The sequence below is a fragment of the Nerophis lumbriciformis genome, linkage group LG05, assembly GCF_033978685.3.
Source record: "Nerophis lumbriciformis linkage group LG05, RoL_Nlum_v2.1, whole genome shotgun sequence".
NCBI lineage: Eukaryota > Metazoa > Chordata > Actinopteri > Syngnathiformes > Syngnathidae > Nerophis > Nerophis lumbriciformis.
The window spans coordinates 50,405,463-50,430,332 of NC_084552.2; the positions used below are offsets into that span (position 1 = coordinate 50,405,463).

Below are 24,870 nucleotides of genomic sequence, written 5' to 3' on the forward strand. Positions count from 1 at the left end.
GCTGCTGACCTATCTCCGCTCATAATGGTCTCCTGCTGGCCCCACGATGGACTGGACTCTCACTATTATGTTAGATCCACTATGGACTGGAATCTCACTATTATGTTAGATCCACTATGGACTGGACTCTCACTATTATGTTAGTTCCACTATGGACTGGACTCTCACAGTATTATGCTAGATCCACTCGACGTCCATTGCACTGGTCACCCTCCCCCACATCTGTGGTCCTCTCCAAGGTTTCTCATAGTCATTCACATTGACATCCCACTGGGTTGTGAGTTTTTCCTTGCCCTTATGTGGGCTCTGAACCGAGGATGTAGTTGTGGCTTGTGCAGCCCTTTGAGACACTTGTGATTTAGGGCTCTATAAATAAACATTGATTGATTGATTGATCTATCATAAATATCTCAAAAGTTAGGATAACATGTTGAAAGTTAAAACAAATATTACGTGTAATTTTGTATACTGCGTTTGTAAATTTTTGTATGAATACAAAAAAAAAAGAATAATAGTTAAAATAAAGGTTACAAAATGACAAAAATGTCTGTTTTTGATTTAGGTATTTGAATAAATTCCTGATAAAGGGATGAAGCAATGTACCGTGTTTTTCGGACTATAAGTCGCAGTTTTTTTCATAGTTTGGCCGGGTGTGCGACTTATACTCAGGAGCGACTTATGTGTGAAATTATTAACACATTACCGTAAAATATCGAATAATATTATTTAGCTCATTCACGTAAGAGACTAGACGTATAAGATTTCATGGGATTTAGCGATTAGGAGTGACAGATTGTTTGGTAAACGTATAGCATGTTCTATATGTTATAGTTATTTGAATGACTCTTAACATAATATGTTACGTTAACATACCAGGCACGTTCTCACTTGGTTATTCATGCCTCATATAACGTACACTTATTCAGCCTGTTGTTCACTATTCTTTATTTATTTTAAATTGCCTTTCAAATGTCTATTCTTGGTGTTGGGTTTTATCAAATAAATTTCCCCCAAAAATGCAACTTATACTCCAGTGCGACTTATGTTTTTTTCCTTCTTTATTATGCATTTTCGACCGGTGCGACTTATACTCCGAAAAATACGGTACAAAAACACATAAAAAATACTACAATAAAATGATTGCAATTGTTAAATACCTATAATGAATGTAAATATAATTACTTAAAATTTTTGACTAATTTAAGAATAATCAATCAATCAATCAATCTTTATTTATATAGCCCTAAATCACAAGTGTCTCAAAGGGCTGCACAAGCCACAACGACATCCTCGGTACAAAGCCCACATACGGGCAAGGAAAAACTCACCCCAGTGGGACGTCGATGTGAATGACTATGAGAAACCTTGGAGAGGACCGCATATGTGGGTAACCCCCCCCCTCTAGGGGAGACCGAAAGCAATGGATGTCGAGTGGGTCTGACATAATATTGTGAGAGTCCAGTCCATAGTGGATCCAACATAATAGTAAGAGTCCAGTCCATAGTGGGGCCAGCAGGACACCATCCCGAGCGGAGACGGGTCAGCAGCGCAGAGATGTTCCCTGCCGATGCACAGGCGAGCGGTCCACCCCGGGTCCCGACTCTGGACAGCCAGCACTTCATCCATGGCCACCGGACCTGTGCACCCCCGCCCCTCAAGGAAAAGGGGAGCAGAGGAGAAAAGAAAAGAAATGGCAGATCAACTGGTCTAACAGGGGGGCTATTTAAAGGCTAGAGTATACAAATGAGTTTTAAGATGGGACTTAATAACATTATTTTATCTTATTTTCCCCAAATTGTTTTTGTTGTTTTTCCAGCAGCTGATGATAAAATAGCTCAGTGAGGGATGAGCGAGCGAGAGCAAGGACGGAGAGAGAGAAAAAGAGAGAGAGAGAGCGTGTGTGAGAGAGAGAGAGAGAGAGAGAGAGAGAGAGAGAGAGAGAGAGAGAGAATAAGGGAGGCTGCAAGTCCATGCAGAGGATTCACGCTGACACACAACACAACAACAGTCTCTCCTGCAGAGCACACACACACACACACACACAAACACACATATACACATTCACACACACACACCATCGCTGTGTGAGGATTCTGCTTCCTATTAACATCTTCTGCACAGGTAAGCTTGGCACGTCACCCATCTAACATGATGAATGTGTGTGTGTGTGTGTGTGTGTGTGTGTGTGTGTGTGGTAGACATAACAGCAGATATGCGACCGGCGAGGCTTGGTCAAGGTGTGCTAATCCCGGGATTAGCGTGGTTTCTCCAGCTGTCAGCACAGCAGAATGTGTGAGAGCACCTCCAGTGCATTCATCAAGTCAGACGGATGGATAGGTTTCATGTTTATGGGGGGGGGATCAACAGGTTATAGTGTGAAGAAAGCGGTGACTAAAAACTAGTCGGCATGCAGAGGAAACGGCGCAGATTAGAAGACGTCAGCGATTAATCTGCTGTAAAGCCTGTGAGCGACATGACAACACTATTGGCTATTTAAGGACGAGCGGATGTGTCATAATCGATAACATCCAGGAACTATTGACTAATGCGAGCGTACACGTCACTGAAGATAACTAGCATCACTATTTGGCCCTCACACAGCCTGGAAACTACGCTAGTCAAAGATCCGCTATGTGACAAGAGCAATATGCTGTTTTGGAGGATTTACTGCAAAAAAAAAAAAAAAATGCCAGTCAAAGATCCTCTATTATATGACAGAATCATCCTGCCGTTTTTGAAGATCTACTGCAAAAAAAAAAAAAAAAACGTTAGACAAAGATCCTCTGTGTAACAGGATAATACTGCGGTTTTTGCAATAAAATGCTGGTAAAGTTGGAGCATGCTGCTGTTTTTAAGGATCCACTGCAAAACACCTAAGTCCAAGATCCTGTAGGTCAGTGTTTTTCAACTTTTTTGGAGCTAAGGCACATTTTTTTCATTGAAAAATTGCGGAGGCACACCACCAGCAGAAATCATTAAAAACTGAAACTCAGCAATAAAAAGGCGTTGTCGCAATTGTTGGATATGACTTTAAAGCATAACCAAGCATGCATCCCTATAGCTCTTGTCTCAAAGTAGGTGTACTGTCACATCACGCCCTGACTTATTTGGAGTTTTTTGCTGTTTTCCTGTGTGCAGTGTTTTAGTTCTTGTCTCGCGCTCCTATTTTGGTGGCTTTTCCTGCTTTGTTGGTATTTTCCAGTTGCAGTTTCATGTCTTCCTTTGAGCGCTATTCCCCGCATCTACTTTGTTTTGGCAATCAAGAATTTTTCAGTTGTTTTTATCCTTCTTTTAGGGACATTGTTGATTGTCATGTCATGTTCGGATATACATTGTGGACGCTGTCTTTGCTCCACAGTAAGTCTTTGCTGTCGTCCAGCATTCTGTTTTTGTTTACTTTGTAGCCAGTTCAGTTTTAGTTCCATTCTGCATAGCCATGCTTAAACTTTAATGCCTTTTCTTAGGGGCCGTCACCTTTTGTTTACTTTTGGTTTAACCATTAAATACCCTTTTACCTGCACACTGCCTCCCGCTGTTGTCTGCATATTGTGATCACGACAAACCATCGTCGTCTCACACGACGTGTTCCCGACATCTACAAAGCAATTAGCTACCGGCTTCCGCCCACTGATATGGTATAGTACTGTATAACATGGTTACTCTAGACAGCACCGACACACTATTTGCAGATTATAATTACAGGTTTGCAAAAAATATTTTTAACCCAAATAGGTGAAAATCTCCCACGGCACACTAGTGCTTGAAAAACACTGATCTAGATGACGACAGGAGTGATCTGCTGTTTTCAAGGACCTACTGCAAAAAACACAAGTCAAAGACGTTCTTTAAAAGAGGAACACTTTGCCGTTTTTAAGAAGTGAGTGCAAAAGAGCTAGCCCAAGATGCTTTATAAGGACCAATGGTATGTCTCCCAGCAGTGTGGGAACACTTCAAGGAAGTTTTTGTCTCACTCGACTTGAGCCCTGACCTCAATCCCATCAAACACTTTTAGGATGCACCGAGATGACAAAAAAGTCCAGAAAAAGCAGCACCGAGCAGGTGCAGCCGATGTTGTGCTGATCCATTCATTGAGACGCTAAGAAGCTGATTGGAGGTCAGTTTGCGCACCTCATGAAAGTGCAGATGACAAGCACGCCGACTGACTGCTGCTCTGTTGACGTTTTAGAGCTGTTGAATGCGACGACTGCACGTCAAGGTCTGGGTTTTTTTGTTTATAGCCCTGCTTGGTTGGAGGGAATTGTACATTCTTCTGCTCCCTGTCACAGCACACAATGAGCCTTATATATAGGCTGGAACTTGATGATGTGGAAAGTTTAAAAGGCCCAATAAAAGGAGTATGGTGTTGTTGTTTGGGAGTCCTAGAAGCTGGTCGCTAACCAGATAGCTTAGCTGGAGTTTAGACTGTGACCACGAAAGTGGAGCAGATTCATTGGATAGACATCCATCCATCCATCCATTTTCTACCGCTTATTCCCTTTTGGGGTCGCGGGGGGCGCTGGAGCCTATCTCAGCTACAATCGGGCGGAAGGCGGGGTACACCCTGGACAAGTCGCCACCTCATCGCAGGGCCAACACAGATAGACAGACAACATTCACACTCACATCCACACACTAGGGCCAATTTAGTGTTTCCAATCAACCTATCCCCATGGCAGGTGCATGTCTTTGGAGGTGGGAGGAAGCCGGAGTACCCGGAGGGAACCCACGCAGTCACGGGGAGAACATGCAAACTCCATACAGAAAGATCCCGAGCCTGGAGTTGAACCCAAGACTACTCAGGACCTTCGTATTGTGAGGCAGATGCACTAACCCCTCTTCCACCGTGCTGCCCTGGATAGACATTAACTTTTTAATTTTCCTGAGGGAACTCTCCTGAAGGAATCAATAAAGTACTATCTATCTATTAATTGTATGGGATATTTGCATTTTTTTGTTGGGCGTGGCCCGATACTACTTTTTCACTTCCGATACGATACCGGTTTTAGTAATGACTGATAGTGGTATTGATCTGGTCAGATATCAGTAGGACTCGTAGTACATACTTTTATTATTTCATAGTGTGGAATGTTAGAAAAGGTATGATCAAATCAATGTATGAAAAACACTAACCTATTTATTATTAACCGTCTGGAATGGACTCATTAAAAATAAAGTACCACTGATAGTCACACACACACTAGGTCTGGTGAAATTGATTGATTGATTGATTGAGAAGTTTATTGAAATCTTAAAGAATTGAATCCATGTAATGCTTTAAAAAGGCAAATGGATGGCACAAAAAGCCAAAAGGCTTGTTTTCATTGTGGTCCATTACATATTTATCACATTTGATACATTCAATAATAAAATAAATACATACAACCTATAAAATGTATATAAAAAATTAAGTTAAAAAAAAAAAAAAAGGAAATATTATGTACATATCCACAGTATACATGTCAGGTGATTTGAAAAACAATATATGCATCTGAGATAGGCTCCAGCACCCCACGTGACCCCAAAAGGGACAAGCAGTAGAAAATGGATGGATGGATATACAAAAAAATGGGGGGGGGGGTATATACACTATGTACATGACTATGCACATGTTGATTCCAAGAGTGTGCAAAAGAGAATGAGTAAATATATATGCACTATATTCACACATAAACCTGTTTGATGCTTCAAAGAGTTGCTGGGGATCAATTTTGGTTCAGATCAGGTAGAGGTTACTCTCTGCCTTTGACCCATCACCTTGTTCCACCGCCTGGGAGGTGAGGGGAGCAGTGAGCAGCAGCGGTGGCCGCGCTCGGGAATCATTTTTGGTGATTTAACCCCCAATTCCAACCCTTGATGCTGAGTGCCAAGCAGGGAGGTAACGGGTCCTATTTTTATAGTCTTTGGTATGACTCGGCCGGGGTCGATCTCAGTGCGGACACTCTAACCACAAGGCCTATGTTGTCTTAAGTTGAACTGGAGTGGTAAAATGTTTTTTGGGGGGCTTTTTTGGCGACACATAGTGGTTCCAGTAATTCATTAAGTTAAAATCCTCCAGCCCCTGGGACCCCAAGAGGGACAAGCGGTAGAAAATGGATGGATGGAAGATCATGTTGCAGCCAGTTGAATGATGCGGACACATTTCTGCCTTGGAAACTTTGTATGTGTAAGTAATATGCAACTATAATTATTTGATACTTGTTTATATTGACAAATGTGCTGTTTTAGACTGCAGTATTGTTCAATGAGAGACAAATACGTTTACATACGATATCTCGAGCTTGTGTGCTTTTACCATGAATTGATTAATGTGGACCCTGACTTAAACAAGTTGAAAAACTTATTCGGGTGTTACCATTGAGTGGTCAATTGTACGGAATATGTACTGTACTGTGCATTCTACTAATAAAAGTTTAAATCAATCATTCAAAGATGTTGTGTAGCTGCTACCTTCCAGTAGAGGTGTCCCGATATGACTTCACCTCCAATACGTTACCAATATTGGAGCCTTTCGTGTTGGCTGAGAGCAATAATGATCCGATATGATATCGGCAGGAATCATATTACATAGTTGTATTATTTTGCAGTGTGGAATGTTAGAAAAAGTTTGATCAAGTGAAATTACTCGGAGATTTATGGCAGATTTATGCTTTTGAAATTAGGTGTTGCGTTTTGGTGACACCTTGTGAATAGAAAATTCCCTATGTTAACTTGTTTATATTGACGAAAAGGTGCAGTTCTACACTGCTATATTGTTCAATTAATGACACTTATTACGGAAGTCTACCTTGTGTGCTATTGTGTGCTTAGCTGTTGTGTAGCTGATAGCTCCTAGTAGTAGTAGTACCATGTTTACCTTTTGTAAATGACTTGACTAAAATAGAAGAAAGGACCAACCTTTTGTGCTTATTGGAGGACATTTAGATGTTAACTGGCTGTCCGGCTTTGCACAAGTAAACACGCTGCAGGACTGCTTGTATCAGAGTTTATAGATGCAAGGCGATATCGGATTTTCTTTCCTGATACCGGACCAATATCAATATTGGATTGGGACGCTCTTAAGTTTTTGCTGATCTTTCTGCAATTGGAAATGAAAACCGAGGTGCCATGCAAACAAAAACAACGGTGCTAATAATGCGAATAGATAAGACCAGGCAGGAAATGAAGCGTTGGAAGAAAAATAAAAAGTGAAATAGACGCATGTGGGAAATAAAATCACAAATGTGAGAAAAACAAATAATGACTGGCAATGAGAGAAGATCATTCAAGGCATCTTTCTAGAAATGTAGAACGTGTTTGTGGGTGTGTGTGTTAGGCCTGTGTGTGTGTGTGTGTGTGCGTGCGTGGGCCCACAAGTGCAAGACTGCCCTCACGTTCAGCCGTACGAGTAGGTGGACCGCTTGTGCTCGGAACTAAAAACATCTCCATCGTGCTGGCTTTCATGCTGTACTGATACAAGTCTAAAACCAGGGATTGTGTGGGCTAAGCTGGGAGAGTTTTAGATCAAATAACGGGGAGTAAACGTCGGACAAGGTCTCTGAATAGTCGCCTCCCACACGTTAGAGATTGAGAAGCAGCAGGGAAAGGCTGGGCGGGGGGGGCGTCTTTAGGGGGACACAGGTTGTTGTTCTCCCAGGGGGACATTCCTTTGGTGCCCCCGTCTTTTCACTCAGGCAACAGTCGAGTGACTTTGAACCACAAAAGAGAGAAAACGAGGTGCCTCTGTTTTTCTACAGCCTCCTGCCTTCACTATATTTATTTCCTGAGCGCTTCTTGGACGGAGAACTAAGTAACGTCTCTAATTGGTCGGGTCTGAAACGTACATAGTGACCAGAAAAGGAAACCACTAACTGAGGGCGTCAGTCATACTTAAGGGCCTGCAGCGAGGGCGAAAAAGGTGGCAAATAGAGCCATGTGAAATGTTCAAATGTCCTGTTTGTCTTCTAGGTCATTCCGCCGTAAAAAGTGTGCCGAAGCAGCCACGAGGGAACAACATGTGAGCGACTCGCCAAGCACTGACGACAGCATGCCTCGCCTGCGCCGGACCTTAGCTGTGTGCTGCTGGTGTCTCCTCCTACTGCACCAGCAGGCCTTTGCGGACGAAGAGGCTCCTTGGGGATCGACGCCTTCGACAAGAGAGAAGAAGAAGTCTTACTGGTGGACCCCGACGCTGCCCAAGCTACCGTCACTTCCTTCGCTGCCGTTCCGTTTGCCTTTTTATCCTTCAGACGGTAACACCAAGGCTGAGTTGACAACAAGCTCTAAAGATCTGTTAGAACCAATGGATCACTTGCAGGAACACTCGGGATCGGGAGATGGGAGCCTTTACGAAGCCCGTGACCCTCCCACAGAATCCACTCAAGGGTTCCTGACCAGCGTGACAAAGATAAGAACTGAAATGCTTCCGACAGGAACGTCACATCTTCCAGACAAGGACCCTCTTGTTGCAGACTCAGACTCTCCCACACAGGTCACAAACGCTCCCTACACCGAAAGTCCCACCAGCACAAGCACGCCAGAACAAAATGAGACACACACTAACGAAATTGTCAGACAGATCTCGGCGACATTAGCGCCAGAAAGCACGGTTTTTACTGTTATGACTTCTAAAGAGGTCCAAACAACAACAATAAACCCAGGAAGAGGAATCACTTTAAGACCCCTTAAGACAACACCTCAAGACCCAACAGAAAGCCATCTCAGTCAGAGTGTGACGGTTTCACCAGAGGAACCACCGGGGGTGATCACCATTGATGTCGCCCCAACTGCGACCGACTACCAACTGGTGATAAGTGAAAAGGTTGACGCCCCGACAACAGGAGGTGAGCAAAAGTCAAAGCAATCAATAACGACTGAAAAGAGATGATCGATCATACGCGGACAAGAGGTCAATAGGCTGATCAATAGGTGTTTCTGAAAAAGATCTCGTTAAAAATTGCTAGCAGCTTTAGCGATTTTTTTAACCCATGTGATTGCGCCAATTGACGCATATTTAACCAATCCCTGCAAATTGTGCATGGCCTCGCAACTTTCCCGCATATTTTAGCTAATCAGAGTTATTTTCGGCAATTGAATTTGTCTCTGAGCAGAGCTTCAAACCACATGTCAACTGTCCAATCAATACTTGTTTCACACAGACTTAAAAGTAGACACTAGATGGCAACATTACTGTACTGTTTTAATTCATTATAACTCATATTAATAAATAATTGTAATTACAGAAAGAAACCACCAAAAGCTTCCTTATTGTCTGCTGTTTGCTATCTCGTCCACAATTTGCAGACAATCTCCGTCTATGTTCTATAACGTTTTTTCTTTACCTTCAACAGGTATTAAAAAAACGAGTAAAACATCAATACAGTATTTTTTCCCCCAATTGTTGTTGCAATTATGTACTTTTTAAGATTCAAATTACAAGGACCACTTCAAACACTGATAACAAATTCATTAAAGGGGAACATTATCACAATTTCAGAAGGGTTAAAACCATTAAAAATCAGTTCCCAGTGGCTTATTTTATTTTTCGAAGTTTTTTTCAAAATTTTACTCATCACGCAATATCCCTAAAAAAAGCTTCAAAGTGCCTGATTTTAACCATCGTTATATACACCCGTCCATTTTCCTGTGACGTCACACAGTGATGCCAATACAAACAAACATGGCGCATAGAACAGCAAGGTATAGCGACATTAGCTCGGATTCAGACTCGGATTTCAGCGGCTTAAGCGATTCAACAGATTACGCATGTATTGAAACGGATGGTTGTAGTGTGGAGGCAGGTAGCGAAAACGAAATTGAAGAAGAAACTGAAGCTATTGAGCCATATCGGTTTGAACCGTATGCAAGCGAAACCGACGAAAACGACACGACAGCCAGCGACACGGGAGAAAGCGAGGACGAATTCGGCGATCGCCTTCTAACCAACGATTGGTATGTGTTTGTTTGGCATTAAAGGAAACTAACAACTATGAACTAGGTTTACAGCATATGAAATACATTTGGCAACAACATGCACTTTGAGAGTGCAGACAGCCCAGTTTTCATCAATTAATATATTCTGTAGACATACCCTCATCCGCTCTCTTTTCCTGAAAGCTGATCTGTCCAGTCCAGTTGGAAATGCATCTGCTTTGAGTGTCGCAGGATATCCACACATTCTTGCCATCTCTGTCGTAGCATAGCTTTCGTCTGTAAAGTGTGCGGAACAAACGTCCAATTTCTTGCCACTTTCGCATCTTTGGGCCACTGGTGCAACTTGAAGCCGTCCCTGTTCGTGTTGTTACACCCTCCGACAACACACCGACGAGACATGATGTCTCCAAGGTACGGAAAACAGTCAAAAAAACGGAAAATAACAGAGCTGATTTGACTCGGTGTTTGTCATGTGTTTGAGAAAATGGCGGATTGCTTCCCGATGTGACGTCACGTTGTGACGTCATCGCTCCGAGAGCGAATAATAGAAAGGCGTTTAATTCGCCAAAATTCACCCATTTAGAGTTCGAAAATCGGTTAAAAAAATATATGGTCTTTTTTCTGCAACATCAAGGTATATATTGACGCTTACATAGGTCTGGTGATAATGTTCCCCTTTAAATTACAGGTTGGTTCAACGTTCCATCCATCCATTTTCTACCGCTTATTCCCTTTTGGGGTCGCGGGGGGCGCTGGAGCCTATCTCAGCTACAACCGGGCGGAAGGCGGGGTACACCCTGGACAAGTCGCCACCTCATCGCAGTTCAACGTTATTGAGAAAAAAGCAAGCCTCAAAACATCGCAACTTTCTGAAAAAGCGTCTGCAAAATAAAGGCATTTTAGGCCGTTTTAGGACAATCGTAAAAAAGGCCAGCGAAATCTGCAAGGCACGGCTAGTTGAAGAAACGTGTCCCCACTGTGTCTGTGCATGATACGGGTCCAAGAGAAGACACTGTTATTCATGTTGGGTCAGAGATTGGTCTTCAAAACTGCGAAGCTGATGAGTCTATGAATCTAAGATGGAGGGGGTTGCTAACCATCTGATGATACAAGCACTCAGTGGGAGGTATAACCTGCTATGTCCCTGCCTGTGTTCCATGTGGTGACACACGGCGGAAAAGGGCGCAGGGAGGATGGGGAGCAAAGGGGGGGATGGCTGCCTTGGATCAGTATTCCAAGCGCACACTCAGCGAAACCAGCCGCTACTCCGCTGGGACCGTGCGCTCGCCAGCCGCTGTTCACCAATGCTGATCATGCTCCCGTTGTTTCCCTCGCCTTTTTGTCAGCTTGGTGCATAACACAAATCCCGACAATGATGCTTTGAAGGCTGAGGTGTTTGGACAAGGAGGAGCTTTGAATTGAAGGGAAAAGATTGCACCACAGTGGTTCAAATGACAAACAACCTTCATCACCGGCATTCTAATTGATCTGTGTCCTTGAAGGCTGAGGGACACTGACAACATCCAGTGACAACATCCCGAAAACCAACATCTGGTGATGGGCCAAATGGTACATTGGTGCATTATGAAACACTGTGTCACTTTAAGAACAACAAATGTCAGAGAGTTGACTGCCGTCCTCCAAACTGGGTTCATCAGAAAGCGCTCGTTTTGACTCACGGGCGACAGCTGCAATATAAAGAAGTCAGATGAGAGGCGTGCCGGTTTTCATCATTATCATCCGTCTAAAACAGGGGTCGGGAACCTTTTTGGCTGAGAGAGCCATGAAAGCCAAATATTTTAAAATGTATTTCCGTGAGAGCCATATAATATTTTTTTTTAACATTGAATACAACTAAATGCGTGCATTTTTAAGTAAGACCAACATTTTTAGAGTATATTAAGTCTCTAATTATTTTTAATAACATTGTTATTCTGAAGCTAACCAATAATAAATAAAATACTTCTTACCATTAATGTGACTTCTTGAACAGGTGCGGTACAAAACGGATGGATGGATTAAAATGCATGAGAATGTTTTATATTTTGAACGTTATTTTTAACACTGATTACCAGCGGAATTATTCAGGACTTATCCTGTTAAGTAATGTCAGCTAAGATTTATCTGAGAACCAGATGCAGTCATCAAAAGAGCCACATCTGGCTCTAGAGCCACATCTGGCTCTAGAGCCACAGGTTCCCTACCACTGGTCTAAAAGGAACTAAAATAAAAAAAGGGAAAAATTGGGTGATTTTGATCTTTTAGCGTAACATAAGGTAAATGTTATTTTCCTGTTTACTTTCTGCACAGCTATATGTAAAAAAAACGATTATATCTGCAGGACTTTTTTAATCCAGCAGATGACCACTATGAAACACTAACTGCAACAGCCAGTGAGTGTGCCACACATTCACTGAAGACACGTTTACCCATCACTACCAGCGTCCTCTGCAGTGGACGTTTGTGTTTTGCACAACAGGACTACCATAATACCCGGACTACAAGCCGCTGCTTTTCCCTCCACGCTTCGAACCCTGTGCTTTATCCAATGCCGCGGCTGATTTATGGATTTTTTTTTCGGGTTTACAATACATTTAGCGTCGTCTCATCAGACCAATGAAATTGTTCACATGAAATTAAAACGCACTCACACAATCATCCAGCCATTTAGCGCGTTATGCACTCATCCTCACGGAGAAGACACAAGAAATACGCAAGGCGCAGCCCCACACAGCCGAAGACCTGGCCATCAAAAAAGTTAACAGCTACATGGAACGGAAATCCACACCCACTAATGGGCCTCAGAAGACCGGCTGCCACACGCCAAAGACGTCAAGAGCCCAGAGCCGATCCAAATCAAGACTAAAGTGAAAGCGAAAACGAGACCTTAAAAAAAATTGTCGGACGAATCGACCTCGACGACCCCGCTCAATGACTTATCAAGTAGGCTACCTACTGTCTTTTGTTAAAGGGGAACATTATCACAATTTCAGAAGGGTTAAAACCATTAAAAATCAGTTCCCAGTGGCTTATTTTTTTTTTCGAAGTTTTTTTCCACATTTTACCCAATCACGCAATATCCCTAAAAAAAAATTCTAAGTGTCTGATTTTAACCATCGTTATATACACCCGTCCATTTTCCTGTGACGTCACATAGTGAAGCCAACACAAACAAACATGGCGCATAGAACAGCAAGCTATAGCGACATTAGCTCAGATTCAGACTCGGATTTCAGCGGCTTAAGCGATTCAACAGATTATGCATGTATTGAAACGGATGGTTGTAGTGTGGAGGCAGGTAGCGAAAACGAAATTGAAGAAGAAACTGAAGCTATTGAGCCATATCGGTTTGAACCGTATGCAAGCGAAACCGACGAAAACGACACGACAGCCAGCAACACGGGAGAAAGCGAGGACGAATTCGGCGATCGCCTTCTAACCAACGATTGGTATGTGTTTGTTTGGCATTAAAGGAAACTAACAACTATGAACTAGGTTTACAGCATATGAAATACATTTGGCAACAACATGCACTTTGAGAGTGCAGACAGCCCAATTTTCATCAATTAATATATTCTGTAGACATACCCTCATCCGCGCTCTTTTCCTGAAAGCTGATCTGTCCAGTTTTGGAGTTGATTTCAGCAGGCCAGGGAAGCTAGGGTCGATATTCTTCTCTTGATCATCTTTGGTGGCATAAGGGACGGTGTGAGCACGCTCGTCTGCGGGAACAAACTGCCGCCATTGCTTGCCGTGCTACCAAGTCCTTTGTCCCTGAATTGCTCACACACTCCGGCAGATTCAATGGGGGTCTGGCGGCAGATTTCTTTGACTTTATCGTTGGAAATGCATCTGCTTTGAGTGTCGCAGGATATCCACACATTCTTGCCATCTCTGTCGTAGCACAGTAAAGTGTGCGGAACAAACGTCCAATTTCTTGCCACTTTCGCATCTTTGGGCCACTGGTGCAACTTGAATCCGTCCCTGTTCGTGTTGTTACACCCTACGACAACACACCGACGAGGCATGATGTCTCCAAGGTACGGAAAACAGTCGAAAAACGGAAAATAACACAGCTGATTTGACTCGGTGTTTGAGAAAATGGCGGATTGCTTCCCGATGTGATCGCTCTGAGAGCGAATACTAGAAAGGCGTTTAATTCGCCAAAATTCATCCATTTAGAGTTCGGAAATCGGTTAAAAAATATATGGTCTTTTTTCTGCAACATCAAAGTATATATTGACGCTTACATAGGTCTGGTGATAATGTTCCCCTTTAAATTTGTGCCTGTGTAAATATTTCATGTTTCAATGTGTACACCTGCGGCCTATAGATGTGTGTGGCCAATAAATGTACAACATTTGATTTGTCCAAATATAAGGTGAGTGTGCTTTATATTTAGGTGTGCTCTAAATATTTTAAATCAAACAACTAGAACAATATGGCATCAGAGGGCTAGTCTTAAACTGGATAAGAAGTCATTTAATGAACAGGAAACAATACTGACGAACACACATCTACAATGCTAAATATATCCTGTGGTGTACCTCAGGGATCAATACTAGGACCAAAATTATTCAATCTCTATATAAATGACATTTGTAAAGTTACAAAAGATTTCAAGTTAGTATTTTTTGCGGACGATACAACTGCGTTTTGTTCAGGAGAGAACACACAGAAGATAATACAAATAATAACAGAAGAAATGAACAAATTAAAAAGATGGTTTGACAAAAACAGACTATCTTTGAATCTCAGTAAAACTAAAATAATGCTATTTGGTAACAGTAGAAGAGAAAGTCAAACACAAACACAAATAGACGGAATAGAAATTGAAAGAGTAAATGAAACCAAATTGCTAGGTATAATGATTGATGATCATTTGAACTGGAAATCTCATGTAAAAAATATACAACATAAAGTAGCAAAAAACACGTCAATAATGAAAAAAGCAAAACATGTTCTAGACAAAAAATCACTTCATATTCTCTACTGCTCGCTCGTGTTACCATATCTCAGTTATTGTGTAACTAACTACAAAAGTACACTTCATTCATTAACGGTGTTACAAAAAACATCAGTTAGAATAATACATAACGTTGGATATAGAGAACATACAAACACTTTATTGAATCGAAAATACTGAAATTCCACGACATAGTGAATTTGCAAACAGCTAAAATTATACACAAAGCAAACTATAATCTGCTACCCAAGAATATACAACAATTCTTCTCAACAAAAAAGGAGAAATATAATCTTTGTATGCACGTACAACACTTAAGACCTTCAGTATATCAGTATGTGGAATGAAATTATGGAATGGATTAAGCAAAGCAATCAAATAATGTACTAATATGATCCACTTCAAGAAACTCTTCAAACTTAAAAGTGTTTACAAAGTACAAAGAAGAAGAACCATGATAAACATTCTGAATTTATTTCATCCATTCGTTCATTTTCAAAATAATCTTACTCATCTCACCTTATGAAATGTAACTTACTTCACCGAATATTATTCATTTATTTTTATTGTGATTACTTATGGAGTATATTGTGAATAAGTTGAGAACAGGTAGTGAACAAAAGTCTTAGCAACTGTTATGTAAAAGAAAAGAGGTAGGATTAAATAATCTCTGCTTCTTCCTACTCCTTTTCGAACATGTTGAAGAGAAACTGGAAATTGTGATGTATCATGTTTTATGCTAGCATTTTCCAAATAAACTCAAACTCAAAACTCAAACTCTCAATAGAAATGGCGGTACTTTGTTGTGAAAGGTGTAACTCTGACAAAAGAAACATTCTCAGGAGGTTTTCAGTTTAAGAATGACGAGACGTTTACATGACCTCGATACGATCAGGAAATCGGCCGGTCTTGCTTCTCCAACTAGAAGATTCAATAAGTGCACAACCGTCTCGAAATGTCAACGCAATCAGACGGCAGAGACGCAGACCACAGCGCCATGGATGACTCGCTTCAGCTAAGAGGACGATGGCGAGGCCAACCCGTTTGACAGAACTGGGTTAAGATATATAGTTGCTTCCGCTTTCTCTTTTGCAGCCCTGTGCTGTTGTGTCATTTCACTTTGAAGCTTAAACCGCTTGTGTCTTCACAGCTAAGGAGGATCAGGCGGATGAGGAAGGTGCTGCAAACGCTGACGGCCGCACGGCGGATGATTCAGCGCCAAAGCTGACAACATCGTCGCAGGTGAATACAGGTGAGCTAAGTTTCTTCAAAGTCCTGCCCTTTTAACTGCATGAGTCATGACGAGCAACCTCGCCAATTGCTTCCATAATGATTTATAAACGCTCCATCGAATATACAATCAGCGTCAAAGATCCTTTACATGACAAACTTGATAAAAACCTACTGCAAAAATGCTCGTCTAAGATCCTCTATATCAGTGGTTCTCAACCTTTTTTCAGTGATGTACCCCCTGTGAACATTTTTTTAATTCAAGTACCCCCTAATCAGAGCAAAGCATTTTTGGTTGAAAAAAAGAGATAAAGAAGTAAAATACAGCACTATGTCATCAGTTTCTGATTTATTAAATTGTATAACAGTGCAAAATATTGCTCATTTGTAGTGGTCTTTCTTGAACTATTTGGAAACAAAGATATAAAAATAACTAACTACTTGTTGAAAAATAAACAAGTGATTCAATTAAAATAAAGATTTCTACACATAGAAGTAATCATCAACTTAAAGTGCCCTCTTTGGGGATTGTAATAGAGATCCATCTGGATTCATGAACTTAATTCTAAACATTTCTTCACAAAAAAAGAAATTTTTAACATCAATATTTATGGAACATGTCCACAAAAAAATCTAGCTGTCAACACTGAATATTGCATTGTTGCATTTCTTTTCACAGTTCTTTTTGACATACATTTTAGTGAGGGTCAAACCATCATGGCATGGGGGAAACTCTGGGTTTATGGTAATGAATGGAATAGCCTACTTGATTTGATGTTCAGTTTATGAACTTACATTCATATTTTGTTGAAGTATTATTCAATAAATATATTTATAAAGGATTTTTGAATTGTTGCTATTTTTAAAATATTTTTTAAAATCTCACGTACCCCTTGGCATACCTTCAAGTACCCCAAGGGGTACGTGTACCCCCATTTGAGAACTACTGCTCTATAGTCTATATGAAAGGAGGGCCCCCGTGTTTTTGAAGTAGGTCCAAAAACAGTGAATGTTTTTTACATATACTGTAAAGCAGTGGTCCCCAACCTTTTTGTAACTGCAGACCAGTCAACGCTTGAAAATTTGTCCCACGGACCGGGGTGGGGGAGGTGTTTTTTTATTTGTATTGTTTTTTTGTCATAAAAAAATACAATCAAGTGTGCTTACGGACTGTATCCCTGCAGACTGTATTGATCTATATTGATATATAATGTAGGAACCAGAAATATTAATAACAGAAAGAAACAACCCTTTTGTGCGAATGAGTGTGAATGAGTGTAAATGGGGGAGGGAGTTTTTTTTGGGTTGGTTCAATAATTGTAAGTGTATCTAGTGTTTTTTATGTTGATTTAATTTTAAAAAAAAAAAAAAAAAAAAAAATTTTTTTTTTTTTTTTTTTTTTTTTTTTTAACATTTCTTGTGCGGCCCGGTACCAATCGATCCACGGACCGGTACCGGGCCGCGGCCCGGTGGTTGGGGACCACTGCTGTAAAGGATCTTTGACGAGGGCTTCTGCAGTCATAAAAACACTAGAGTAATCCTGTCATATGGAGGATCTTTGACTAGCATTTTTGTAATACGTCCTGAAAAAGCAAGTCATGTTGAAAGTGCTAGTCAAAGATCCTTTATTAGACCAAATCATCCTGTTTTGACCATCATGTTTGCAGTAACAGTAGATCATTTATTCATATTGAGGATCTTTATAACAAGTCGTAAAAAAACGGTTTGATTTTCACTTTATATTTCAAAAAAGAAAAATGAAAATCCTCAGTAAACAGGAACAAAAAAATACACCGACCAAAACAGATGTTTTTTCATTTGCGGACACCAAAAGTTTTATTTTCGAAGTAAAAGCGGGGATGATTACTACAACGCCTGTGTGACTGTGGCTAAAATGTTTTAAATGTGTGTAATATTTTTGGATATGGCACAATGAGGACTGACATCTACAGAAATATCTACACACATATCAACAGAAACTCAGGATGTGTTCTCATATTCCAACTCCAAAACTGAATGTAGTGATTTTAATGACAGGACCACGGACTGGCCTGTAAGAAAATCTGTACTATGATGCGTGATCAAATCCTTTTTGCCTTCACTTTTGTATGATGTGTGTATAGATATCTGTATATGTCAGTCCTCATTGTGCCATGTGTAGAATCATTTCTGTGTGGGGCTCCAAATACATTTTAGCCAGACACACGGGTACTGTAGTCTCCCCGCTTTTACTTTGAAAATAAAAACCTCCAGTGTCAGACTGTAAAAAAAACATCTGTTTTGGTCATATTTCTTCTTGTTTCTGTTCACTGGGGATCTTCATTTTTCTTTTATGAATTATAAAATGAAAATCAAACGGTTTTTTTGTTTTTTTTTATAGCTATTGCTATTGTTTTTTTTTAAACTAAATTCAAATAAAGCAGAGTTTTTTTTCTTTTTCAATTTCTATTTATTAAGAGAAAATTAAATGGCCAAAACATACACTGACCTATATAGAAGATATTTGAAAAACATTGTTCTAGTAAACAGTTGATCTTGTCATATGAAAAATCTTTGACTTGCATATTTATTGTTGCTGCTGCGTTACACATTACTTGTGTTTTTAGTCGAACATCCTTTATGTCACAAAATCCTTTCTTGTTTTAGTGCCTACTGCAAATGTGCTTGTATATCAGTGGTCCCCAACCACCGGGCCGCGGCCCGGTACCGGTCCGTGGATCGATTGGTACCGGGCCGTACAAGAAATGTTAAAAAATATATATAATAATAATAATAATATATATATATATATATATATATATATATATATATATATATATATATATATATATATATATATTTATTTTTTATTTTTTATTAAATCAACATAAAAAACACAAGATACACTTACAATTAGTGCACCAACCCAAAAAACCTCCCTCCCCCATTCACACTCATTCGCACAAAAGGGTTGTTTCTTTCTGTTATTAATATTTCTGGTTCCTACATTATATATCAATATATATCAATACAGTCTGCAGGGATACAGTCCGTAAGCACACATGATTGTACCCCCCCCCATGTGTGAGTGATTTGATCATTTAGAGCAGTGGTTATCAAACTTTTTTCACCAAGTACCACCTCAGAAAACACTTGACTCTCCAAGTACCACCATACTGACCAACATTAAAATTCAATAGTGTAGTAGGCCTAAATATTCATTAAAAACTAGGCAAAGGTTTTATTCAACAAGTATCAATCCATCCATTTTCTACCGCTTGTCCCTTTCGGGATCACAAGGGGTGCTGGAGCCGATCCCAGCTGCACTCGGGCGGAAGGCGGGGTACACCCTGGACAAGTCGCCACCTCGCAGGGTCAACACAGATAGACAAACAACATTCACACTCACATTCACACACTAGGGCCAATTTTAGTGTTGCCAATCAACCTATCCCCAGGTGCATGTCTTTGGAGGAAGCCGGAGTACCCGGAGGGAACCCACGCAGTCACGGGGAGAACATGCAAACTCCACACAGAAATACCCCGAGCCCGGGGTATTTGAACCCAAAACCTTTTTATTGTGAGGAACACGCACTAACCCCTGTTTCACCGTGCTACAGTAGCATAACAGGCCTAAATATTCGTTAAAAACAAGGCAGTTAACAAGTATATTAAATATTTTTGGCCACTACAACAATACACACAGTTTGAATAGTAACACTTTGTTTGAATATTTAATTAAGGTATTCTTTGGCGTACCACTAGATGGAACCCGTGTACCATTAGACAGTTTCAGAACCACTGTAGAGGATCTTTGATGAGTGTTTTTGCATCAGTACAAGTGGCTCTCTGGTGAAATAAGTGGCCCAGTTCACAGGAGCAGCTGTAACCCACATCTCCTTAGCCTAGAATAGAATAAAGTGATTTTTCTAAAATAGATCTTTTAAATGTGTCACTTGCCAGCAGCGAAACTAAAGTCGGAGGTGCGGAGGTGCCCTCGCCGTGTCCACGTAAACAAATGGAGTAAGGATGGCATCATTACCCTGAGGAACCATGGCAGGTGCATTGGGATGACAAAGTCACCTCAAGATAAAAAAAAAAGTCAAATGAGACTTTTATGTGACCGAGCTGTGCTACCACAGGATTGTGTTAGGCAGCATGACCTTAATTCCCAAATAGTGTCATGGTCCACCAAAACCCGGTCCAGAAATGGGTGGAAAATAACTTGACTGTCCCAGGGTGGCATCGCTATCGCCCTGGAAAGAAAACAAACGGACGGACGCTGTCCAAGAGCCGCACCCGCTCTGCTTGTTTGTTTTACACTGGAGTCGCACCTCCCTTACTGTCAATGCCTCGTTTGGCAGGATGACATCATCACGGCAGCAATGACATGTTTTCAATCTCATAAACTGCTGAGATGCTGCTTGGTTAGGGTGTCATATTTACTCCCGCTGTCATTGCAGCCCGCTGCAATAATCCAGAGTCTCAGAGGGAGCGACACTCTAACTCCATGTGAAAGTGCTCGGTCATTGTGGAACAGTAAGCAGCAGGCATGGTGCTTCTCCTGCCCTGGGCTAAACATGACGGGCAGGGCCGTTCTCATTTGTAGGAGATGGGTTACGGCTTGGAGAAAAAAAAAGTATATATATATATATACTTAATGGCATAAAAAAACAAAAAAGGGGACTACGAGACCAGGAAAGGGTGGGTTGTGGGGAAAATTCAAATACAAGCCATAAAGAGGTGTGAAACCACATGCTTAAAAACATCAGACAACCAGCACCAATCAATTTGCAGGTCAGTCTGGGGCGTACTAATGTATTCTCCATGCGTTTCCTGTCTGCCTGAAGGGCTTTTTTTTTTTTTTTTTTTTAGAAACATTTTACACGGAAAACAACACTAAACCAGCACAGTGGGAGGGATGTTCTTCTGTTCTTCTGGGGACCATTACCAAGTCTGTTTTTTTAATGCAGTCTGGGATTAGCCGGCAGCAGAAAGACTGATGAGTTTGCGCACGTGCGACACAATTAGGCAATGCATCGCCTGCTACCTCGTATACGTCGAGGGGCGTAGAGATCCCCGAAATACAATCGTAGTGGTCCGACTATATCACATTATCGAGTGAAGCACATTTCCATCACAGAACTAGAACATGTGCAACAAAATCCGAATCACATTCAATTCAAACAAGCTTTGTCACAATTAGTGCCGAGCATCGTTCGAAATTGGACAATTCCTGTTTCGCGTTTGGGTTACAGTTCCCTATGATCTTCCATTCCATTTTTTTTTTTTTTAAGAGGCCAGCTCAAAAACATTACTATGACTTTCTCACAGGGCTATTTTCAAGCAGTATAAAAAAATCAATCCTTTGAACTTTAATGTAAATGTTATTACGTTTATTTCCACAGGGGTACACTTTCACAAAAGTGACACAACATTCTGTTGTTATGTAGATAGTGATGTTCCGATCAGGATTTTGTCCTGCGAAGGGAATAAGCGGTAGAAAATGGATGGATGGATGGAAATTCCGATCATCCATGAGTGAATTGAACCGATGTATTAACTGTAAATGTTTTCAGTTATCCATTTATTGATATATTCTGTAACAATATCAACACAAAATTCCAACATAGTTCCTTTAATTATTTTATTACATACAATTGAGAAAAACAAAGTCAGTAGTACACAATAACTACACAAAAACTATGATCTATTACTCATGTCGATAAATGTTCTCATTCATCCAGGTTATTGTCATCTCAGGGCATTCAATCGATCGCAACTGGACTGTTTGGTTTGTCTCAGAAGACGTTTCGCCTCTCATCATAGATTGGTCAGAACTGGTCTAGCTAGTCTAAACTAGATTAGATCTGACCAGTCTAAGTCTACAAGCACGAACTGATGTGATGAAGCCTACATGGATGAGGCGAAACGTCTTCTAAGACAAACCAAACAGTCCAGTTGCGATCTATTGAATGACTTGAGAGAACTCATGGAAATCCTTTGGATTTGACCATGAAAGTCCTCTTGGTGCCCTAAATTTGTAAACATCAAAAACGATTTAAATATAAGATTCTGGGAAAATAATATAATTCACTCTGTATAGATCATATACTGATACCACCCTTGGTATCAACACTACTGATTTATGGATTGATTCTTATTCCCCTTACTTGTATGCCTGGCAGTGGCTGCTAAACAGCTGTTATATTATCCTCCTTCTAGACCACCTCAGAAAACACTTGGCTCTTCAAGTACTAACGTATTTCTTGTTGTATTAAGCGAGTTTAGCGGCTAGCTTCGCAATTGGCTTGCCCACTCCTGCTTTCTTTTTCTGTGTGTACATGTTTAGCCTTGTCCTACAGTCCTCTCGCGATAATACTACTTTAAAAAAAAGTAGTTTATTTGCCGCAATGGAGGATTACAAAGTTAGGGGAGCGGTAACACATGGTGTATGGAGATAGTGCTAGCTGGCCTCTCCGCCTGTGACAGCGGTTTCTTCCAATCGGCGGACTAAGCATCGGAAATAGGAACCAACGTTTAAAAATTTTGGAGAATCGGAATGCAAGACCCTTCCCATCGATGCCCAACTTAAGTCACAATGCTTTCACTGGTTCACAAGTCCTTCTGTTCTCTGCTTTTCAGGCACAGCAACACAAAGTCCACAAAATCTCCAGACAACAGCAGACTGGATGTCAACCCTACAAGGAACTTTACTTCCAGACTGTAACAAAGAACAATCTGAGGCCTGCAACATCTCTGACGACTGGACACCTACATCATTGTCGGTCATGAAGGCAGAAAACAGCACAGCCAAAAACCAGTCAAACGGCCCTTTGGTGTTCTCGCCTCCTCTCATGTTGGTTCCGCTGTACACGGACTGGAACAGTGCCATGGCAGCTTGGGGCCTGGCCTGGGAGGCGCACGTTTATGGCGCCGGCTGCGTCTTTGCGATGCTAACGCTGGCCTCAGCGCTAAACTTGCTCTGTCTGCCTTTGCGCTGTCCCTCTGGCTGTGGCTACTTTGCTCTAATTAGCCTGTTTCTACTTGCTGCAGGGTGTACTAGATCTTTCACACTCCTATACGACGCGTATGGCCACCAGGACCGCTTGCCCTCCGGCAAAGCCTTACTGATGCTCTACGAGGCGCCTTTTCCCTGCCTGACGGCAGCTTTCGGCTTGGTTTTCCTTCTGCTCTCCATGCGCTCTAGGATGCAGCTGTCCTACTCGGCCTTCCAGAGACCATGTTTCCTGGCCTGCTTGGTCGCCCTGCACTTTGCTGCTGCATTCGGTCCAGTGACTTTACAAAAATTCTACCAGCAGAAACCTCCACTCTGCCTCTTCCTTGCACTCATCTCCCGTGGAGCGTTCGTTGTCCTCGCCACTTTCCTATCCGCTGCCTATTTCGTATTCTACGTCTACGTGCGAGCAGATTCCAAGCACATCTACCACCTGAACAACACATCTCCAACCCCTGCTGAGAGATACAACCGATGTCCCTTTGCAGAGAGCCGAGACTGGGATCGTGCGGCCGTAACAGTGTGTCTTTCAGCACTGTTTTGTTTAGCCTGCGCAGGCCTACAGCTGTATGCAATGCTCAACGCTCTAGGTGTCGCCGGGGGAGAAAAAGTCTTCCACCCGTGGTGTTGGTGGGCTTTTCAGTTTAGCTGCAGACTCTGTGAACTGGGTGTTTGCCTTACCTTAGCTCTGGTGGTGGCACAACCAGTCTACTGCTCTGACCAGCTCCCGTCTGCCGGAAGCTGTTGGACAGAACTTCTGGCATCTAAAGCGCCTATCCTGCCTGGGAGCTACCAGTGGAGCTTGAGTCACCAGGAAAAGCTTGCCATTGTTGATGTCGGTCTTGGTGAGACAGAAAGCCTCCCTCTTTATACGCTAATGGATGACAGGCTTACTAGCAGTCTGAACGGGCTAGACTTCCTGTACCACAGCAACCGGGCTTTGGCCTACAGAGATCTCGATGTAGATTTGGACCTGAAGGGCTCACACAAACTTGCCAATGGAGGTGGTGGTGATCCTTCAGGTGCATCGTCCTTCACAAGCGATTCCACCACAGACCTGAGGCCACCGTCACCCATCAACCTACGCCGCAGCATAGATGAAGCCCTCTTCAGCGAAGCTCTCTTTCCCATGAGCCTCTTTAGCACTGCAAGGCCTAATGAGAGCAGCGACCTATCCAACAACAGCTGTGCTCCTCCCAGCCTCTGCGATCCTGGTCTTTATCGGACTTCATCTTGCACTGACATAACCTCCAAAGTGCACAATAAATCTCAAGACGTTGTAGTCGGCGCACCTCCATCTCCATCTCCATCCCCGTCTTCTTCTAGCTGCTCATCTCCAGAGCACTGGAGGGGGAGCTCTTCCTCCAGCTCCCCGTACCGAGCGTCCATCGGGGACTCATCACTGGTGCTCTGTCCGAGCCCAAAGACTCATGCTCGACAGCTCCTCCAGCAGGGGGACCCACAGAGGCATTACCAAACACTGGGCGCCGCCTCACAGGAGAGCCTGGACCTCGACATGTCGTCTGAGGCGGACCGATCGGTGCAGGAGGAGTTTATGAGCGTTTGCAGACAGATTGACGCGCACAGTATCTGCAGCGAGACCATCGATTTGTAATGGTCTGTTCTTAAGCAAAGACAGGACGGCAGCTTCACAGGTGCCTGGTGGCAAAAGCCGCCCAAACAAGGTTATTAGTCATTGGTGAATGTCTATGACGGTTTGAAGTGCCAATAATGTACAGTAATGAAATCTGTAAATTTGACAAATTTT

General features: G+C 41.9%; 1 protein-coding gene across 2 annotated transcripts in view; it reads left to right on the plus strand.

The window, feature by feature from the left end:
- The first annotated feature begins 2,022 nt into the window (after positions 1 to 2,022).
- Positions 2,023 to 24,870, plus strand: part of prrt4b (proline rich transmembrane protein 4b) — a 23,589-nt gene continuing 741 nt past the window's right edge. Inside the window, exons 1-4 of one of the 2 annotated variants that reach the window (XM_061959507.1) lie at positions 2,023 to 2,121; positions 7,945 to 8,819; positions 16,026 to 16,127; positions 22,730 to 24,870. The exon at positions 22,730 to 24,870 is cut by the window's right edge and continues 741 nt beyond it. In XM_061959507.1, the coding sequence (XP_061815491.1) occupies positions 8,024 to 8,819; positions 16,026 to 16,127; positions 22,730 to 24,717 (2,886 nt within the window). In that variant the 5' untranslated portion in view covers positions 2,023 to 2,121; positions 7,945 to 8,023 and the 3' untranslated portion in view covers positions 24,718 to 24,870. Of the gene's footprint in view, positions 2,122 to 7,644; positions 8,820 to 16,025; positions 16,128 to 22,729 lie in introns of those variants that run through there. The other variant, XM_061959506.1, reaches the window with a different exon arrangement.